Source organism: Folsomia candida, unplaced genomic scaffold (assembly GCF_002217175.1).
Source record: "Folsomia candida strain VU population unplaced genomic scaffold, ASM221717v1 Fcan01_Sc004, whole genome shotgun sequence".
In the NCBI taxonomy this organism is placed as follows: Eukaryota; Metazoa; Arthropoda; class Collembola; order Entomobryomorpha; family Isotomidae; genus Folsomia; species Folsomia candida.
Window position 1 is genome coordinate 3,211,742 of NW_019091196.1, and position 20,064 is coordinate 3,231,805.

The 20,064-nt window shown below is 35.8% G+C and overlaps 2 protein-coding genes across 2 annotated transcripts; one reads left to right on the forward strand and one right to left on the reverse strand.

Annotated features, from left to right (window-relative positions):
* The first annotated feature begins 17,701 nt into the window (after positions 1–17,701).
* On the forward strand, positions 17,702–18,562 carry LOC118435257. The gene is made up of 2 exons (XM_035850973.1): positions 17,702–18,205; positions 18,273–18,562. The coding sequence occupies exons 1-2, from the start codon at positions 17,782–17,784 to the stop codon at positions 18,560–18,562; spliced, it is 714 nt and encodes a 237-aa protein (XP_035706866.1). The 5' UTR covers positions 17,702–17,781.
* A 109-nt stretch (positions 18,563–18,671) lies between these two features.
* LOC110848367 (putative nuclease HARBI1) lies at positions 18,672–19,739 on the reverse strand. The gene is made up of 4 exons (XM_022095569.1): positions 19,437–19,739; positions 19,004–19,352; positions 18,802–18,939; positions 18,672–18,718 (listed from the first exon to the last, which is right to left on the reverse strand). The coding sequence occupies exons 1-4, from the start codon at positions 19,737–19,739 to the stop codon at positions 18,672–18,674; spliced, it is 837 nt and encodes a 278-aa protein (XP_021951261.1).
* Between the last annotated feature and the right edge of the window lie 325 nt (positions 19,740–20,064).

The window sequence follows — 20,064 nt, forward strand, 5'->3', positions numbered from 1 at the left end:
CAATATCGATATTCACACACCACCCCATACCATCGTCATCAAGGTAGCAAGGGGTCAAAAGAAAGAGGACTACGTACTTCAATTTTATAACCAGAGGAATGGGGAACAAGTTGGACAATGGCTAAGAGCAATAATAGCAACCATACACACATCCTGAGTGGTATTTTAAAATTAGAATGATTTTTTATGAGATTATAACTTTATTTTGTTTTGAACTGATTTTTTACCTTTTCACTTATTAATTTTAATACATTTTATATTTACTGATTATTTTTAACCACATTCTGAATGTTTTTTAGTTACTGATTTTTTAACTGATTTGATAGGTGTTTTTTCGAATACATATAATTTTAAATATGAATGGCAAGGGTTTTAAAATTGGAATTTGATGAATTTAAAATTTTAACTATGTACTTTTTTTAATTTATTCACCATTCTTAACGTAAATAACGTAAAGTAAATATGGACTGCAATTGACGTCAAAAACAACTCATACTCATACTCATACTCATTACCATATTATTGCAAACATTTACATTGAAATTGTGATAAGCTAAAAGTAAACTGTTCAGTGACTTACAGTTGGACTTCACCCCAGTAACTAAAAAACATTCAGAATGTGGTTAAAAATAATCAGTAAATATAAAATGTATTAAAATTAATAAGTGAAAAGGTAAAAAATCAGTTCAAAACAAAATAAAGTTATAATCTCATAAAAAATCATTCTAATTTTAAAATACCACTCAGGATGTGTGTATGGTTGCTATTATTGCTCTTAGCCATTGTCCAACTTGTTCCCCATTCCTCTGGTTATAAAATTGAAGTACGTAGTCCTCTTTCTTTTGACCCCTTGCTACCTTGATGACGATGGTATGGGGTGGTGTGTGAATATCGATATTGTACGAAAAGGACCAACTTTTGCTGATTATGGGGTAATTAATCCCAGTGACTTCGTTCGATAAGGATAATCCGTTGGGGGGATTGCCAGAAGTCTCAAGCAATAGTCGCAGTCCTCCACTAGGACGTAGAAGCTCCGATGGCGTAATTTGATTTATAATGACAGCATAATTCAATTCACACTGATTTGCCTGTAGAAGGGCTGCTGGAATTGGGGCTGGCTGAAGTTGAGGTTGTCCGGGTGTCACAGTACTCGACGAAGGTACTCCGGGCGGGGGCAATATTGGGGGAATTGCGCTCTGAAAATTTATAATTATGAAATTAGCACCACGAATTTATTTAAATGTGAAGAATATCCCCATTTTAATTATCCCGATTCGGATATTGAGAACAATTCATGCTACATAATTTTGTCACATTTTTTGCAAAAAACTACAATTTCTTTGACCAGGAAAGTCAAATAAATATACCAAGTTTGCGTAATTTATTCCGACCTTTTAATAATTTGGTTTATAATAGCTTTCCAATATATTTTGACCTAGCGAATAGCTTCCACTCGACATGATGATGAGGGAAAATATTTTGAAGCGAGATTTTTAAAACTATTATTTTTACGAAAATAAATTACTATGTTTCTTCCTCGAACGTTCCTTTCACAGTGATAAGCCACATACATAAGATGGCCATATTCTCAAAGTGGATACTTACCCTGCACACTTTTTGGCACTATTTATGTACATACCCATACCTACGTAGATATGCATAAATACCTGTCATAAACATAAGCCCGGACAAAATAACTATATCTCACTCATTATATTAAGATAAGTTTTCATCAAGTAGTGGTTAAAAAACTTAAGAAAAGCACCCTTCTCCTTTCCTCGATGCACTTGAAAAGTCACCAAGAAATAAAACAAGTCAACTTCTCCACAAAATCCATTACAATGACATTCAATAAGTTGTCGCATTTCTTATAAAATTAAACAAGGGAGTCGACAAGTTTTTTCGCAGAATTGTAATAATGACATTTTTTTTTTCCTCGAATTTTACTTAATTTTGTTAAAAAAATACTTCCCTTCCTTATATGCTACCAGATTTCTTGCCCACGACGCTGTACATCAACCCATAATTATTTCCCTCCAGTCTTTTTTACTTACCTATACCCAATGATTTTCCGATTTCACGGGAACGATATCCGTAACCGTTGAGGGGGTCGTGGCGTGGGTGCCGCTGCTCGGCCCTGGCTCCACTTTCACCTGGGATAAATCGTACCTGTACGCCATGACGTTAAAATGACCAACACTATGCATGCATGTACATATTTGAGCATACTGAGGAGAATAACTCGTTCCCACAGAATTTGATGCTTTTCAAGAATTTACTTCCTGGGCGGGATTCCGCTATCATTCGGATTTGAAGAATCTTGAAACAATCCTAACGTCGAAAAATTGAAAAAATGAAAATTAAGGAAATGAATGAAGGAATGAAAACAACACCATGTCCTTCACCCGTCGATTCCCTGTGTGGCCACGATTAATCAGAAACAACTCTTCCTCCTCCATAGTTTAAAAAGTATCGTGCTTGCTGACAGTGTATAGACGGATTCATTAGGACTACACGGAACAATTAATTTTTTCAATGCTACATTGCTTGTGCCATTGAAGAATCTTGAAACAATCCTAACGTCGAAAAATTGAAAAAATGAAAATTAAGGAAATGAATGAAGGAATGAAAACAACACCGTGTCCTTACCTTAGGAGCAATACTTGGCCGTAAAATAAAAATAAAATGAAATAAAATAAATGAAACAAAAAATAAATAAAATAAATCTTGAAATAAAAAAATATTTCATCACTCCCGCCATTGCTTACATCAACATTTTAATATCGCGCCACTTGGGAATTTCTTCAAACTTCTTGGTCGGGATCCCGACATCATAAGAATCATATTTTTGGCGCCAAAACTTCCCCGCTTCTTTAGGCACGGAATTTAGAAATCACCAAAATCCTTAAAAATACTGCATTACTCCGGCTATGGCTCAAGTGATGATTCTGGGAGCCACCACCTGGGAATTTCTTCAGACCTTTTGGACGGGATCTCGACATCATAGGTATTCTATATTATCCACCGATAATTCAGCGCCTTTGAAACTAACATCAAAAATTCCAAAAGCTTCAGAAATATCCAATCTTTCCTGCAGTCATTTAAGTCAGGATTCTACGATAGGCTAACTAGTAAACTCCATCAAACCTTCTGGGTAAGATTCATTTGTCACATGTCTTATTGCCTGCCTTTCAGATGATTTATTCCAAAAATATAATGGATATCATATAAATTTTCATTTTAAACCTAGCTTGGTGTGGTCTACTTGCAGCGGACAAAGAAAAATATTACAACATGCTATACTATCAAAATCCCAATATTTGGCACAAAATCTCATTCGGACCCATATTGGGTGTCGCCAATAGGCGGGAGCAATAAAAATAAGTTTCAACATGTCATTATATGAAAATCCACGTATTTGGCACAAAATCTGATATTGCCCAAATAGTGGGTTCAGTGAAGAAGCGGGTGCAACAAAAATAGGTTGCAACATGTTATTCTACGAAAATTTAGGTATTTGACATAAAATCTCATTTTGCCCCAATGCTGAGGGCGGTGAAGTGGCGGGAGCAATTAGAAACTTTTACCGTGTTATTCTATGCCAATTTGGTCATTTGGAGCAAAATCTCACTTTGCCCCAGTTTAGAGAGGGTGTGGTCATCTGCAACCACACCCCCTTTCATTTGATTTACCCCCAGGGGATTATATGGCCATATAGCACAAGATCCGGTTCAGCTCAACCCGTGGGTTGAGCCACGCTGGGCTGGGCTTGGCTAGGCTAAGTTCTAACACATCCCGGAACCCTGTAACCCATGGAATTATGAAATCCCTGCTACATAAATACAAGCATATGTATGTATGTATGCTCGTCAAGAGCACTTCACGCCAAAATTCATTCTCTGCATGGTTTCATCATGTTGCAAGCTAATTCTAGAAACCAACAGCAGGCAGTATTTTTAGGCACTTAAATTCCCTACAAATTGCGCTATCATCCAGCGAAATCACTTGAGAACTGGCAAAGCTGTGACGCCTATTATGGCGACCATGATTGGCAGGAACTGAGATTTGATGGATATATTAAGACAGAGGAGAAAAGGCAAAATTTCAGAATTTTGCCAAAGTTCATAGGTAGGGATATATGATACCTAAAAATTTAACGTGGGATTCCCCATAAGGAATTGGCCAAAAATGACGAAAAATGGCAAAATTCGCACCACCCGCGGGAGGGTCCATATTTTGCACATATATTGGTACCCACTAACCCTTGTTTTTTAGTATAAAGAAGTTTCAACTTTTGGTTTGATATGCCTTCAAATCGACAAAAACGTCCGTTTTTGTTTAATTTGGAGCACATGCCAAACGTTTTTGATAGGTCATACAGACCTAAATCACCTATTTTTTGGGTCTACATAATATTCCAGACAGAAATTGGCACATTTCAACACTTTAATTTTTCGCTCTCAAAAGAGCTAAGGGGTACACCTTAGGTTTTTGAAAGCGTGTAAAATTTTGTGTCGAATTTCTTGGGCAATTCGTGACCAAAATTCGCCTAGGGCATCCACAAGTTATCTCCAGAGAAATCAGCCAGCTGCGATGTGACCCCGACCTGTAGGTCATCCGTTTGTCTTTGCCAATTTTGCAGAATTTCACCGTTTTCGGAACCGTTACGGGTTCTACACATAGCAAATACCTGGCGATCCGCTCAACCATGATGTTTTTATGTGGCCACATACTTAAGGAATTATTCCAGGAACGGGCGGTCCGAAATCAAAGGATCTGTAAAAACCACAGGGGTCAAATTAAAGTGCATGGGCGTCATCCTTTCTCAACGATTTTGCTCAGTGTTTGGTGACCCACGTTTTTTTAAGCACGACTACCAAGTTAATCATCTATTGCATAATGTTGGGGGATAGTTGGAGGAAGTTTGGTAATGATTTGGACCCTATAGAGGCATCACCTGTTCATCTGGATAACGACAAGCCAGAAAAAAGTGGCTTCATTTACAGAGTAATTGATTTGTTATGCCATATTTATTGCTCTTTGTGTATGACAGTTGTGTCCTTGTGGGGCAACTCAATAACGAGGACAAATTGATGCAGAATACTAGACTTTAAAGTCCAGCTTATGGCTTTGGTGACTGAATCCCTTCCGATCCTCGACAGTAACGTTACCTGTAAATTTATATAAATAAATCAATATAATTGCATGTGTATCAGTATCCGATAAACAATTTAAATATTTAAAACATACTTCTTGGATATAGAAACGAATATCTACGTGTCGTTCCCAGCAAGAACTTCGTTCACCTTCTCCAGTTCTTGCTGATTCTTAATTGGCCAAAATAAAGTACTGGTTGTTGGAGCCGGATTTGATTTATTTAGGCAGCGCAATACAATAGTTTTTAGCCCGAGCCAGGGCTTATGTACCCGTTATGTCTGTCTGTCTGTCTGTCCGTCTTCGCGATAACTCTCTTTAAACTTTTCCGATCGACTTGAAATTTTGCAAACTTGTTTATGGGTCCAAGAAACTAATCGAGTTCGAAGATGAGCAAAATCGGTCCAGTGGTTGACCGGTGGGGGTCATCGGAGTGGGTAGGGTATCATGCACCAAAATTTCAAACTTATAGTAGAAAGCTGAAATTTGGTACAGAGGATGTTAATTGGTCCTAATAGAAGATTATGAATTAAAATTGGAAAAAATTTGTGTCTGGAGGGACCCTATGGGGTGACCCCCACCGATTTTTGAAAAATCGTCATATCGAGCTGAAATTTGGTACAGAGGATGTAAATGGGTCCTAATAGAAGATTATGAATTAAAATTAGAAAATTTTCATCCGGAGGGACCCTATGAGGTGACCGCCACCGATTTTCAAAAATTAATATGAAAAACCGAAATTTCAAACAGATCCCCAGTGCTTTCTTATAAAATATTTTGAAGTTAATTAATGCAAGAATTAGTGAAAAACTGTAGCATTGCACATAATTTTATGGAAACTAGTGACAAACATGGTTTACAAATCAATCCTGGCTCGGGCTGAGCAAAGCTGTACTGATAGGTTTTAGTTCCCTTATTTCGTCTTGCAAAGTTAATTGATTTTGAATTAAAGTTTCTTGGAATTCTAAATATATAAATAAATGAAAGTTCAATAAATATTCGAGTTATATATAAACTTGTTTACATATTTCAAAATTTGTAAAATACCTCGATACTCCTCTGTTAAAGTTGTAATACGGTCAACGTAGTAATTCAAAGTCAAGGGAATGGATTCCACTTCTTGTTCAGTTCCATCGTTAATTGGCGGCTCAAACGTTTGAATTGATTCACCTTCATAAAATATTAAATTTCATATTTCGTAATGAAATAATTGGCGATAATTTTTGTAAAAATTGTTGAAAATACCTGCCCTGTGTTATTTTACGTTCGACGATTCACCTCCAAAGTCACTGCTATACGAAGCTTTCAAAAGTTTCTTAGCTTTCTCATTTGCTCGATCAAATTTATCTACAAGAATAATAAAAATTATTACATTTCGTTTAAAAATTTATTAGTTTAAAAAACTATTTTATTCCGTAGCTCTTCCTTACATTGGCTTCCCAGATTTTCAACAAAGGATCTGGAATTGATTCCGGGTCCTCCTGATTCTTTTTGAAACCTTTAGGCCGATTTTCTGGAAATGCACACTTTTTGTTGTTTTCCGAAAGCCAGGTTCGCGGCACTACCTCAATTGTCTTATCCACTGGGAACTCCACAATGCAAAATTGTTTAAATGCATTGTCCGTCATTAATATAAAAAATTTTTTCAACTAAATAAATAGATATAACATGTTGTCAACGTGGATTTAGAATGGCTGTGCGTTGCGTGCCAACCAAAAATCAATACTGATACAGCGATGATGATTTGCTCAAGGCTAGCAAAGATTAGGGAACGATTTTTCGTTACTGATTCGTTAGGTAGTAATGGACCATTTATCAACGCCATGTCTTATGTTATAAAAGAATAAGGACTTGGTACCGAAATTTGGGTGTTTATAAGGTAAAGATTTATCGGCACGTGTTAGTTATTGGAATATGTATGATTTTTCAGCGCCGTTGTATTCATATCAAATGTGTAAGGATTAGGTACAAAAATTAGGGCGTTTTATTGGTACCGAAAAAAAGACGCTGAACGAGTGTTGAGTGTCAACGCTAAAATGGTCCAACGAAATTACTAGACCAAATTAATGCTTTATCGCTACAGTAATTTAAACGTTGAAAATTCGGTACCCAAAATTCGCCATTTCGGTATTTTTATTTATGCAAAGAGTTTTCGTTATTAAATCATTGCTCCTTTCGTCGATTTATCTTCACCTTTGGTTTCTCGGGGACTGTGCAAATATCTGACAAATATGTCGGGGACTGTGCTATCTCTGAACAAGAAGTCCTTAATCATGATGAAATTAAAACTTTTATGGACTCAAGGTACATAAGTGCTCCAGAAGCTGCTTGGCGGAAAGTCAAAATTCTACACTTACTTAGTAGAATAGAATAGGTCTTTATTGTCTTTTCAGGCCAATGGCCTATAAAGCACTTACTTAGTAATGTAAGGTCTGTAGACAAAAGCTATAGTGAATGGCTACTAAAATTGGGAGATGGAACATTAGAAACTCCTCTCGGCTTCGCTAAGGATACAATTGAGATCCCAGAACAACTTATTTGTCGGGAATCACTTGAAATATACGGAGCTTGAAATATACGGAGCACGTGTTACGGTTGCCAATGTCGCCTACTTTTCAAAAATGGCAATTTTGTGTCCAAAAAACACGGACATTGACAAAATAAATGAAGAAATTTTAAATATTCTAGAAGGAAATTCGGTAACTTATTTCAGTACTGATTCCGTGGATGATGAAAGTGCAGAGGATGGACAAAATTATCCTGTTTATCAAATTTTTTTAATAGGGGGTCCAGACACCCTATCAATTTTTTTAATAGGGGGTACAGACTCCATATCAAATTTTTTTAATAGGGGGTCCAGACACCCTATCAAATTTTGTTAATAGAGGGTCCAGACACCCTATCAAATTTTTTTAATAGGGGGTACAGACTCCATATCAAATTTTTTTAATAGGGGATCCAGACACCCTATCAAATTGTTTAACCCCATCTCGAATGCCTGTCCACAAGTTAAATCTTAAAAAGGGCAGCAATATTATGCTGCTTAGAAACTTAAATACTAAACGAGGATTATGTAATGGCACACGTCAAATCGTTGAAGACTTGAAGTCAAATTTAATCATTGCTAAAGAGCTTACAGGATCTGCACAGCAACAAATTGTATTCATACCAAGAATTGATTTGGCCACCACAAATGCAGATTTTCCATTCATTTTACGAAGGCAACAGGTCCCAATTAAATTGGCGTTTGCAATGACAATTAACAAGTCTCAATTGCAAACTTTAGACAAGGTCGGGGTATATCTACCTGAGCCCGTGTTTAGCCACCGCCAATTATATGTTGCCTCATCAAGAGTGAGACGCTTTGCAGATGCGAAAATTAAAATAATAGATGAGCCAGAACAGAGGAAATTGATTGAGAGCTCAGACAGAGTTTTTACTAAAAATTTGGTCTATAAAGAAATATTTGCAAAGCAATTAGACCCGGATGGTCAATAATTCAAGTTAATTTGAGCTAGCGGTGGCTCAGACAAATGTACCGTCCGTGCCTTCTTAATAAAATTAAGAAAGCCAGTGGGGCAGCATGCAGAAGGGGGTCCACGTCCCCTGCCCTGGGAGGATATGACATCCTGCAAACGCTTCTGCAAAATTATTTGTAACAAATTGACCGACAAGAAAGAAGTTTTATATATGTAGATACATTCTAGACCCGTCTGTGGACGGGCTTTTCGCTAGTACATAATAAAGTACAAATTTTTAGTCTGTATTTCGTAGATACATACATATGCCAAGGTGGGATTGTACAAATAATATGCAATCGTTTTGGGCATGAATAATGGTCAATGCATCAGACGTATTCTTCCCATGTTAATTATAACATGGGACATACAAGTTCTCAGCATTAGAGTAGAAGTAAAAATTCTAAGAAAATCGATCACACCCTTTAGGTACTGCCCCTGTGCATATTTGACATTCCGCTTATATTTTTCTCAAATGGGCCATTCAACGGAATGATATCGTATCATGTGATTCCTAATTTTTTGCTCGATTTTTTTTACATTACTCGCTAGAAAATCCCGGTGTAGCTTGAATATACGTTTCATTGATAGTTACAGAATTTCGTCACACAAACAAATATACGAGTCAATATATACTTAATATGACTTAATGCGACGAATTTTCTGTAACTCTTAAATACTTGAACTCTGCGATACGCAATATTTCACTAGTACGAATAAATATTACAGCCTTTTTTTAAATTATGACTATCTATAATTCTTAATATGACTAAATGCCTTAACGTCAAGTTGATGGCACAATGAATAAGCCATATTAATCATAATGTACCGAACCTACCAGTCAGCCCTGACTAACCCACAAATTAATAAACTATTTTATGTCCATAATTATAACTAGAAGGGTAATATAAAATTAAAAACTAATACGGTTATCTACATACGTCAAGAAAATATTTGTACCACTAAATCGAACAATTTTTCGGCAACTGTACTAAATTTAGCTTGTATTTACTTAATCTAATAAACGAATGAGACAAATATTTACAACTTAAAAATGCAACATTTAATCAGCTCATGCTGTTCTTTTTATATAAGTTTAAGGTTTTATATAAGGAATTAATTTTAATCCGTGAAACGAATACCTAAAGTTATACGAAGCTGATTTTAATACACAATTGCAAACGAAATGTAGCAAAGGGGTGAAGCGACACGGTCCCACGGTCATGGCACGTCAAAACTACACTGCAAATAATCTGGTGCAAATCCAGAGCGGTGTAGCCACATATCAACACCGTCGGTGTCAATTTACCCGGATTGCTACCGCGCGGTGTGCATATCGCTACACCGCACTGGATTTACACCAAATAATTTGCAGTGTACGTTAATTTTTGAAATCCCAACCCTAAGCTATGTACGTCTCACTATAAATTCGACATCATTGACCATTTATCTTATCCCCGTGGCGCCGTGACCTTATGACCTAGCACGCCCATCTCCGAACTAATCCGCACCTTCAAGAATTGGAAACACGTTGGGAAAAACTTCATGTCTAAATTCGAATCCGTTCTAAAGTTATCGCGGATACAGTCGGGCAGACAGACGGACGGACGGACAAGACATTTCCATAAAGGGACTTCGCTTCTCTTCTTCCACTAATGACGGTCTAATAATAATCGATTTTAATGGTCAAACCCTTATTCCTCTTTTTGTTAATGTTTGAACACAATACTGTTCCATTTTAAAATTCTCCGAATACATTTTTCAAATACCCGCCATGCCAACCCCCCTAATTTGGAAAGTCCTCCATTGGAACTTCCTCTCGAACCTGTACTTATGCCGGATCCCTATCACATTTGAGTACGATGATAACTCCTCGCGGCATAAATTTCACTTCGAAAAAGTTTTAGAAAATTATCGAAAATTTCTAGTTTGGATGTTCAACGTCTTCTTTCTCTTTACCATTTTAACCGTGGGATGTTGTGGGTATGTCATTGTGCGGCATGCTTATCAGCCCATCCGTGCCGTAACGACGGTGCATATCCTCATCTATGCGATTATAACACCGACGGCACTTTTGACCGCGGCGATATCTTTGTTCGTGATTTACAGTGGAGAGGTTATCACGAGGAGAATGAACTGTTTTACAAATTTCTTTGACGAAGTTAATCGTTTGGATAGTTGTGAGTTTGATTTTGATATTTTGATATAAATATATTTCCTGAAATTTCATATAAATTTCCTGAATAATACATATTTCCTGTATGATATGAAATATTCTATCAAATAGATACTCGTTTCGACTCAAGCAAAATTAACAAGTATCCCATCTGGAAAACTAGCGATGGCGATTTTGACTTTTTGGGTAAGGATTTTAACAATCCCAGTTTTGGTCCGCCATTTTGTGTTTTTTTTCAAATATGTTTTTCTTGCAAATATCGGTGTTTAAAGTGGTATTTACCAAGTGGTATATACCACTGGTAAAAACTGGTATTTATCGGTATTTACCACCACGCTAAAAACTAGTAAAATTATATAAAGTGGTTTTAAGTGGTATGTACCTTTTTGGGGTATTGTGAGACAAATTTAACACAACTTTGGACAAATTTCACCTCTTGGTGTCATCTTTTTTTACTTAACCTAGAGTAAATTTTACGTATAAATTTTTATTTAGTGCATTTATTAATAAGCAGCAATAGCTAATTTGACAAATATTTATCCTCCATCATTCGAAATTTTAGAAAAACTCAATCATTCTAATCTATAATTTTTGCTCTCTTCTAGGAATTCTACTCTTCTGTCTGAACGCTCCCCTTGTTTTTCTTCCCTACATAAACGTCGTCTTTGGAACCCTAGCAAGGATTAATGTGTACCCTTACGTTCTCTACGATATTCTTCCACAACGCATTATTGACAATTCCCTTATCAAACTTATCATCGAACTAATTTCTGCCCTCATTTGTCTCATCTGTTGGACGGAGGGCGTTCGAATGATCCCATTCCTCATCATGTTCCTCATGATCCCGTTCCAATTGACGTTGCGCAGTCTTAAAATGCTCCAGCATTGGCGCGCCACTGATTTTCGCAACGTATATTCAAAAGATTATCACTTTAAATACACAAATCTGGTGTACACCCAGTACGTCCGGTTGCAACTGATCATGATTTCCGGACAGGACGAGGATGCTCAGAGTGTTTTCATATTAATGGTTTTGGGAGCGGTAATAAGCTCATTAGCGAATTTTTGTACGATCCGCCTCTTAAATGTGAAATTGCCTATCTTGTTTTATTCCGTGTTTCCCATGGCGTCGATCGCTATTTTGATAATAGTTCAGCAAATGTTGCCGGTAGCCGTGGGGGTAAATGAGAAGGCGTCTGAAGCCCGGGAGAAGTGGATAGGGGGACTAAATACTGCGAAATTGAAGGGTAGTGAGAGGAAGTTATTAAGCATGAGGTTGAGTGTCTTGAGCGTTAAGATCGATTCGGTATCATGGAGGGTTGAATGGCTTTTACTTTTTTGTTGCGGATAAAACTGTTAAGCGAGAATATTTTGGGGTGATTGTAACCACAACGTTGAATTTGTTGCTGTCGTTTGAGGCGATTAAATAGATATTTTTAAATAATGCGTAGTTGTTATGTATGTATATATCCAAACTACATCTATTAGTACGTGTTCATAACTAGTAAAAAATTTAGAATTATATAGGAACGACTTTATGGGAAACAAATTGTTAACAATTTTATTTTAAATATTGGCAAATATGCTATTATGTTATTCCATGCAAAGTTTAAAATTTAGTAAAGTTAATGCGTTTAACCGATTACACGAGGGTACATTAATGCACTCTTAGAAATCCATTAACTACACGGTATTCATCTATGACTCAACCACAGTGGTATTGAGAAGTAATACCGTGTAGTACTGACTCGGTGTTGCAGTTTGGCATAGGTTTTTGTCTTGGTACTTTATGGATCTACATCTATGATATTCAAAACACTAGTTGATCACGCTGTGAATATTTTTTGGATAGTTATACAGTAGTTTATCACGTTATGCACCAAAAAATGAATTTTGGAAAATATTTGTCCTAAACAACTTCTTCCCAGTCTCAACAAACGAAAATAAGCTTTATGAAATTAATTACATAATGCACATAGCATTGCTGGAGCTGTTGAGTGGATTAGCTTAATTACGCCAAGAAATAAAAAAATCAAATCAAATTTGCAATCAATAAATATGTTTGTTCGTTATAAATATTTTTTTGCAGCAATTTTGTTTTCAAAATTTATTAACAATCGACAAAGTCCCATAATTATTAAAAGTAATTAAGTACTTAGATGTACCAAAAATAATAATAAAACATAAATTAAGCATACGTGTTACAAATCACTAGAAGATATCGTCCATCAACATTTTTAAATTTTAATGCGTAGATTAAATCTATTAGATTTACCATTATTATGCCTGATTGTTTGTGAATTCACAAATGTCTTTGATTAATCAAACACATTTGAACCCAAATTTACGAAAAATACTACGAGGTTAGAAATCTGTCAACGAAAGCGAAGGATTTCAGTAAGTATAAAAGTTAATTGGCGATCTGTACATTTGTTATTAAACTATTAAATCATTTGATTAAAACGAGAGTATTCATAACTTTTCTCCATTTCAGTTCATGATAAATATTAAGTATGAAATTGGTGGCGAAGAATCTAGTGAAGAACCAGAACGCAAACCAAATGACGAAGTTGGTGGGGGGCGAAGTAATTTAACAATATAATAATACAATTTATATTGTCAATGGAACGCTTAGAATGATATAGTCTGCGATTTTCTGCGAATTTCTACGATTTTTTTAAAGTTAGGGACTCATTTGTATGACTCCTGCGTAGTTAGTTTTTGCGATATATTTACTGCGATACATATTTCTGCATAATTTCATTTCTCTTGATAACTCTGCGATTACCTAATATAAATTTTTGTAATAAAAGATTGAAAACAACAATTTAAACAATACGAATGATAATTGAAAGGGAGGAAGATTTACAAGTACCAGTGAATGTTATCTCTGCGAGCACAAATATTACTCTGTACCTATAAGAGCATCAATCCATTCCAATGCAGTTGAACTGACAAAAATAACCATATGAAAAAGTTCGAAACACTTGCATTAGTCAGCATCGAGATGAAAAAAACTAAGCAATTCATGTGTGGAATTTGATTAAGTTGCATCATAAAGACATTTGTCAATAAAGCACTTCATTAAACGGAATAACCCCAGAAAGACGTTTGCAGTATTTTTGTATTTGAATAATATGTCAAATATTCAAGATACAATTAATGCAATAAACGAAGCATGGTTCAATAGGTAGAGATCCTTATTACAAACAGAAACGTCTTTCCAAGTTGGATTCATCAAACGTCAGGATAAAAATATGTACCTGGAAATGAGAGGTGGGAGTTGTAACTGTTAGTTTATTTTATGTAGATAAGCATGCATGAATGTATGCATGTATAAACCGGAATGCACATTTACACTAGTGCATGGTGGTTATAAACCTATAATTTAAGTACCAAGTTTTCATTGTTAATACGGAGGTCACAAAAACCGATTTGATTTAGGATTAAAATGCCTGCAGTTGTACTGTAGGCCACTTATTGAGCCCTTGAACGAAGATTTAAGTTGGAAAGGTGTACCAAACAGAACTTCCAGCCGAAATTGTCGCATGAAAACATGCAGATCGAAAATTCATCGGGTATACTTAGAATGTATGCAGAATGTGCCCTTCATGCTTTTAATCAATACATTTAGAGCGATGGATCGAGAAAGCTGGCCTAGAGCATGAGAAACAAATATTTCTATTGTGTCGCGTGGGAATCGGTGAAAACAATTTTACTTTGAAATAATTTAATGACGAGTTTATTACCCACATCTAATACCGACAGTGGGAAATATTTAATTATAAATATGTAGTAGTGATGGTCGGATTTTGTCAAAATATTCGAGGTCAAAGTTGAAAAATGGACGATTTTACTATTTGAACGGAATGGGAGTGCTTCCTCTGCTTGGTAAAAATTTCCCATTTTTTAATTTTGACCTTAAATATTTTGAAGAATTCCAACCAAAGCACAAGCTGTCTCAAGAAACAGTGGTTGTATTGACTTGGACCACATTATTTTAAAATTTTAAACAAATCGAAGGGTTCCACTTCGCACTATCGTATTAGAAGTACAAAAATAGAATCTATGGGATTATATTTTTTGTAATGTTTTGCGTTTCAACTAAGAAAATTGAATGTTTAAATTAGTCGGACTGGTAGAACGGGTACTTAAGTATACCCGGACGGGTACCAGGTATCCCAAAACAGGCCGGGTATGCCGGGTACTGGGTAATCACCCGGTATCCGGGGCAACCCTATAATAAGATCACAATTGGCATGCATTCATAGCAACAGCAAGATTGTAATTATCTTATGAAAAGATTTTTCGAGTGGTACACGGTGGTTTGCATATGTAAAAACCTGTTTAATGGGAAAAAATATTTATGGTGCTTGAGTACGAGTCTCGTTTCGCGTATATACGTTAACCAATGTTTCGGCTCAGTTTTGATTATTTTAGCTACATAGACTTGCACCATAGGGTCGAAAATCCCATTTGCTTAATTTTTATGGTAGCGTCATTACCAGAGTCCGGCTAAATATATTCTTAAAAACCTTGAAATATGTATGTAAAATGTTTAAACAAATCGCCAAAATATGTCAAAAAAACATTCTTTTAAATTCCCTTTAAATTGCTTAAAATTTGACATTTCAAAGTGACAGACTAATAGCATTTCCACACAATCTGGTGTCATATTTCCACAATGGTCGGAATTATTTATGCATTGTGAATTTCTGACGTTTTTTTTAAATATATATTTTTGGAAAATCGCTTAAACATGTAAAAACATATTTATGTTTGCCAAAAAATATATTTATGACAAAATCGCCGAAATATGTAAAAACATATTTATGTATATCAAAAAATTCACATTTTTGGCAAAATCGCCGAAATATGTTACAACATATTTATATGTCTCAAAACCTCGAATATGTAAAATATTTGAAAATATTTTTTTGACCGTGTGACCTATGCCTGACCACAAACAAAATCCCAAAGTTACAATTCAATCGGGCTGTTATTGACAAGTTCAAAATACATACATAGCCTGACTCTGGTCATTACGGAACCAGATCTAAAGATGAACATGTACTCTTAGAAAATGTTTAGTCCTAACTTTCTTTTGGATTAAATAAATCATGCTAAACCAAAAAAAACAACTAGTATTAAATAATTACTCACCGGTGTACACAGGTCTATGAATGGTACAACGGCCTTTATCGGTTGGTAATATTGTGGTAATGGCAAACTCACCACCCAAAAATAAACTACTACCTATCGGTTAGGAAGGTATTATTACTCCCAAGTCAATAACATTACGGAGCGGGTATATCCATTCGGGAATATGCATATTACTCTATTTTTAAGTATAAATATGTATGATTCCATGACCTCAAAAAAGACACTTGACGCAAGGAAAACTGGTTATCGTTGAAAACTGGTCATTGTTGGACCGCAAGGACACGGGTTGAGTTTTTTTAAACTGAAATATCTCTCCTTACTGGGACATTGCCTTACAAGTCTGACGGGTGAGCATGAGTGTTCGTCTTGTATTTCAAGGATCAGGTTGTATAGAATGTACGTTTTTAACCGCAAGACTCTATTTCTATGCATGATTAATTTCTCGCATGCACATACTTATGTACACAAATGCAATTGTGGATACATGCACTGTAAATAATCTGTTAATAAATACTACGGAGAAGCACAAGTATATGACTCTACCAAAGCGGTAATGATAAGTTGTACCTTGTGGTAATAGCTTGTTAATAAAGTTTTACCATCATGGTAACGAATTTTTACTACCTGGTAAAATATTGCTATCAAATTTATTACCGAGAAATCATTACCTTCGTGACTTTACCGGATTATTAAGAGTGTACATATTTCCATAACTTATACACATATATACAATAATATACATACTTACGATTATAATGTGCCTGTTAAACACATTAGGGGTTTACGAACTCATGACTTTTAATTTTCCGACCACTTATAAGTCATTAAGGAAATACTTACAACATTGAGGAATGACTTATAAGTGGTTGGAAGAATTAAAAGTGATGAGTTTGTAAACCCCTATTAGTTTGATTTGTTCTCATCAAACCTGATTTTCTAAAATTGTGTGATTTCTGCTTGCATACGTATGTACATGTTTATTCTGAACTCCAATAATTATGTCAAATTTTGTTTCAATAATTCAATACAGGGTATTCCGACCCAGGGTTTTATTTGGTTGTATTTTTTGGGTTTTAATGGGTTGTTAACGAATAAAACCCATTGGGTTTTACCATGTTAAATGGGGTTTATTTGGGGTTTAATAGTTTTTAGCTGGGGTTTCCCTTAAAACTATATTCTAAAAGCTGAAAACATCTATCACACGTGAGACCAAGTTGCTTTACGGCAGCTAAGCAGTTTAGTTCTTTAATATTGTAAGTTTTGAAACCAGGGGGGGAATTCAATTGTGACATGCGTAAGCATAGATTTTGCTTACGCATTGCTGAGCATAGATTTTGCTCAGCAAAAAACGCGATTCAATAGATAAGCATGCGGAAGTTCAAAATTTGCGTATCTCTTGTCTTTTGCTTAGCACTGCGCAAGTTTTTCCACCACAAAACAGTGTCAGCTGGCAAAACTTATCAGAACAGTTATCTAGGTCGGAGTTTGCTTATGTAGCTAATTGTCACAACAAAATAATATTTATGTGGTATGGATTCGAAAAGTTCAGTTAAGATGGAATTAGTTGACACAAATGGAAAGAGTAAGAAATTATAATTATAAATATTTATTTTGGGAATGTTCAGAAAACACGAAACGCAAAATTAGTCATTTTTTTACACATCCCTCGTTGAGGGATATAGTCCATTTTTACACCCCATTTTTTTAACTGATCAAGGGGACCAGTAACACAACAGCCTAACCCCTCCCCTGCTTTGCGTTACGTATTTTATGAGCTTTCCCTCTAATAAAAATAGGTCAATTAATAAATACTTTGTAGGACGCCCAAACTTTTCCACTAAGGAATGTGAGGCTTTGGTCGACACCGTTGGACTTCACTACGATGCACTCTTTGGAAGATTTAGTTCAACCTTGACCAACAATCGGAAAAATGAGCTATGGGATGATGTCACCGAAAAAGTTAATGCTGTCTCTTCCGTTAACATTCCTAGAAGCGTAGCCGAGGTGAAAAAGAAGTATCAAGTTTTGAAAAGTAGCGTGAAAAAAATCGAGACCAACAATTCGAATGAAATGAAAAAAACTGGAGGAGGGTCTGCGATTCTACAACCCCAAAATACCGTAGGAGAGAAAATTTTGGCACTTGTTCCACGGGTCGAAATTTCAGGAATTGAGGGTGGAATCGACATTAGTAAAAGTTAGTACGCTTAATTCAATTCCCGTCAGTCAAGCACAATTTTTAAACTCTTTCTTAAAATATTTAGTGTCGACCGTTGATACTGCGCCATTAAACTTGATCTCGGTAACGGGCCTCATCCCAATTGGAGACACGGGCTCAAGAACAAACAACCCGGCTGATGCTTCGGAAGAAAATGCTCCACATTTTTTCAAGAAACAAACGAAACGTCCTCTGGAAACTACTCTTTTCGCATTACAAGCTAAACAAGTTAAATTATTGGAGACTCAAACAATGCAACTGGCACAAATAGTTGATTTATTGGCGGAGCGAAACTCAATTGAAAAGGAGAAGCTACAAATTATGAAAAATAATTAATCCTCATCATTCATTTCTCTAATTATTTGATTATAAATATCTTCATCTTCGTTCAGTAATGCGATATTAGTCGTATGACAAAAGTTGTGAAGCGTGATTGTTGAAATAATTAGGCGACAAACTTTTGTTGGAGTATAGCAAAGTTCTCCCCCGGTCCTGTTAAAATGTTAATCAGCGATACACTAATTTTTAAAGGTTTAATAAATCGTTTAATTACCTGTGCATGGATCTAAACCTACTTTTCCATCGTCCAATTGTGCATTCAATGGCACATCGAACGGACGTTAACCTTTTATTGTAATCGTTCTGAAAAGGAGTAATAATTCCCCTAGCATAAGGAACCTCCATAAACGGAGAACGAGAATATCCTGAGTCACCTAAATAGATACAAAATAAATACATTAAATTAAAATTCCACTTTACTTCTTAGCTATTACCTACCTATTAATTTTCCATTCCCAAATTCTCCTGTCAAAAATCGGTGATGAATGTGAGAATTTCGGAACACAAACGAGTCATGTGCGCCACCCGGATTACTTGCCACGGCGTCAATGAATCGGAATTGGTCGTCGCAAATAATTTGGACATTGATTGAGTGGTTTTGTTTTCTATTCACGAATGACCTTTCGTCTTGACTTGGCGAAATTATATTCACATGTGACCCATCGATAATTCCTATTATATTTGGAAATCTACTCTTGGCATGAAAGGCTGTAGAAATTCTTTTCTGTTCAGCTGCATCGGGAAAAGATACGATTTTTGGCGACTCCGTAACAAGAACTCGGCTGACCTAAAATAAAATCGTAGAGAGCGATTGTAATCTTACAACATAATATAAGCGAGTGTTAATATTACTTAATATTAAAACTTTTACCTGCTCTATAATTCTTGACGCGGTTGGTTGGGATAATCCACAATCTGACCCCATTAACCATTGAAAACCTCCTGATCGAAAGAACCCCAGTGTCGTAAGAACTTTAGATTCCGCCGTCACAGCATGATTTGTAAATTGTTTCGGTTCCACATGTGGTTCTAACCACCCCAAAATCTCTCTAGCTCCCCACCATGGCAAGCCAGTGTGCTTTCTAATTTCAAATTCGGAGAGGCTCTCAAGTAACTTTCTTTGGGGATAGCGTCGATTACGTTCATTCCTCAAAACAAACAATGGCACCGACATGTTTCTTTAACCCTTTAAGAAGTATAATTAACTACAAGAAAGTATTTATTTGGGGACGTTATAAATATGTTGTGGCGACAGTGCGGGAGGAGGAAAGTGATTCACTGAAGTATTGATAAATATTAACTTTGGGCAAGGAAATGTTCAAATTAACATTTGGTTAAGAAAAGAGAAATCCCTCAAAGTTACAACAGATTTTACGCCGCGGAGAGAAAATCATGAAAATCAATGACCTCCTAGAAACGACCACAATTTTGCAGGACGGCTTTAATTTTTCTCTCGAGTTAAACCATCTCTTATTAAATGACGACAATTATCGTTTCAA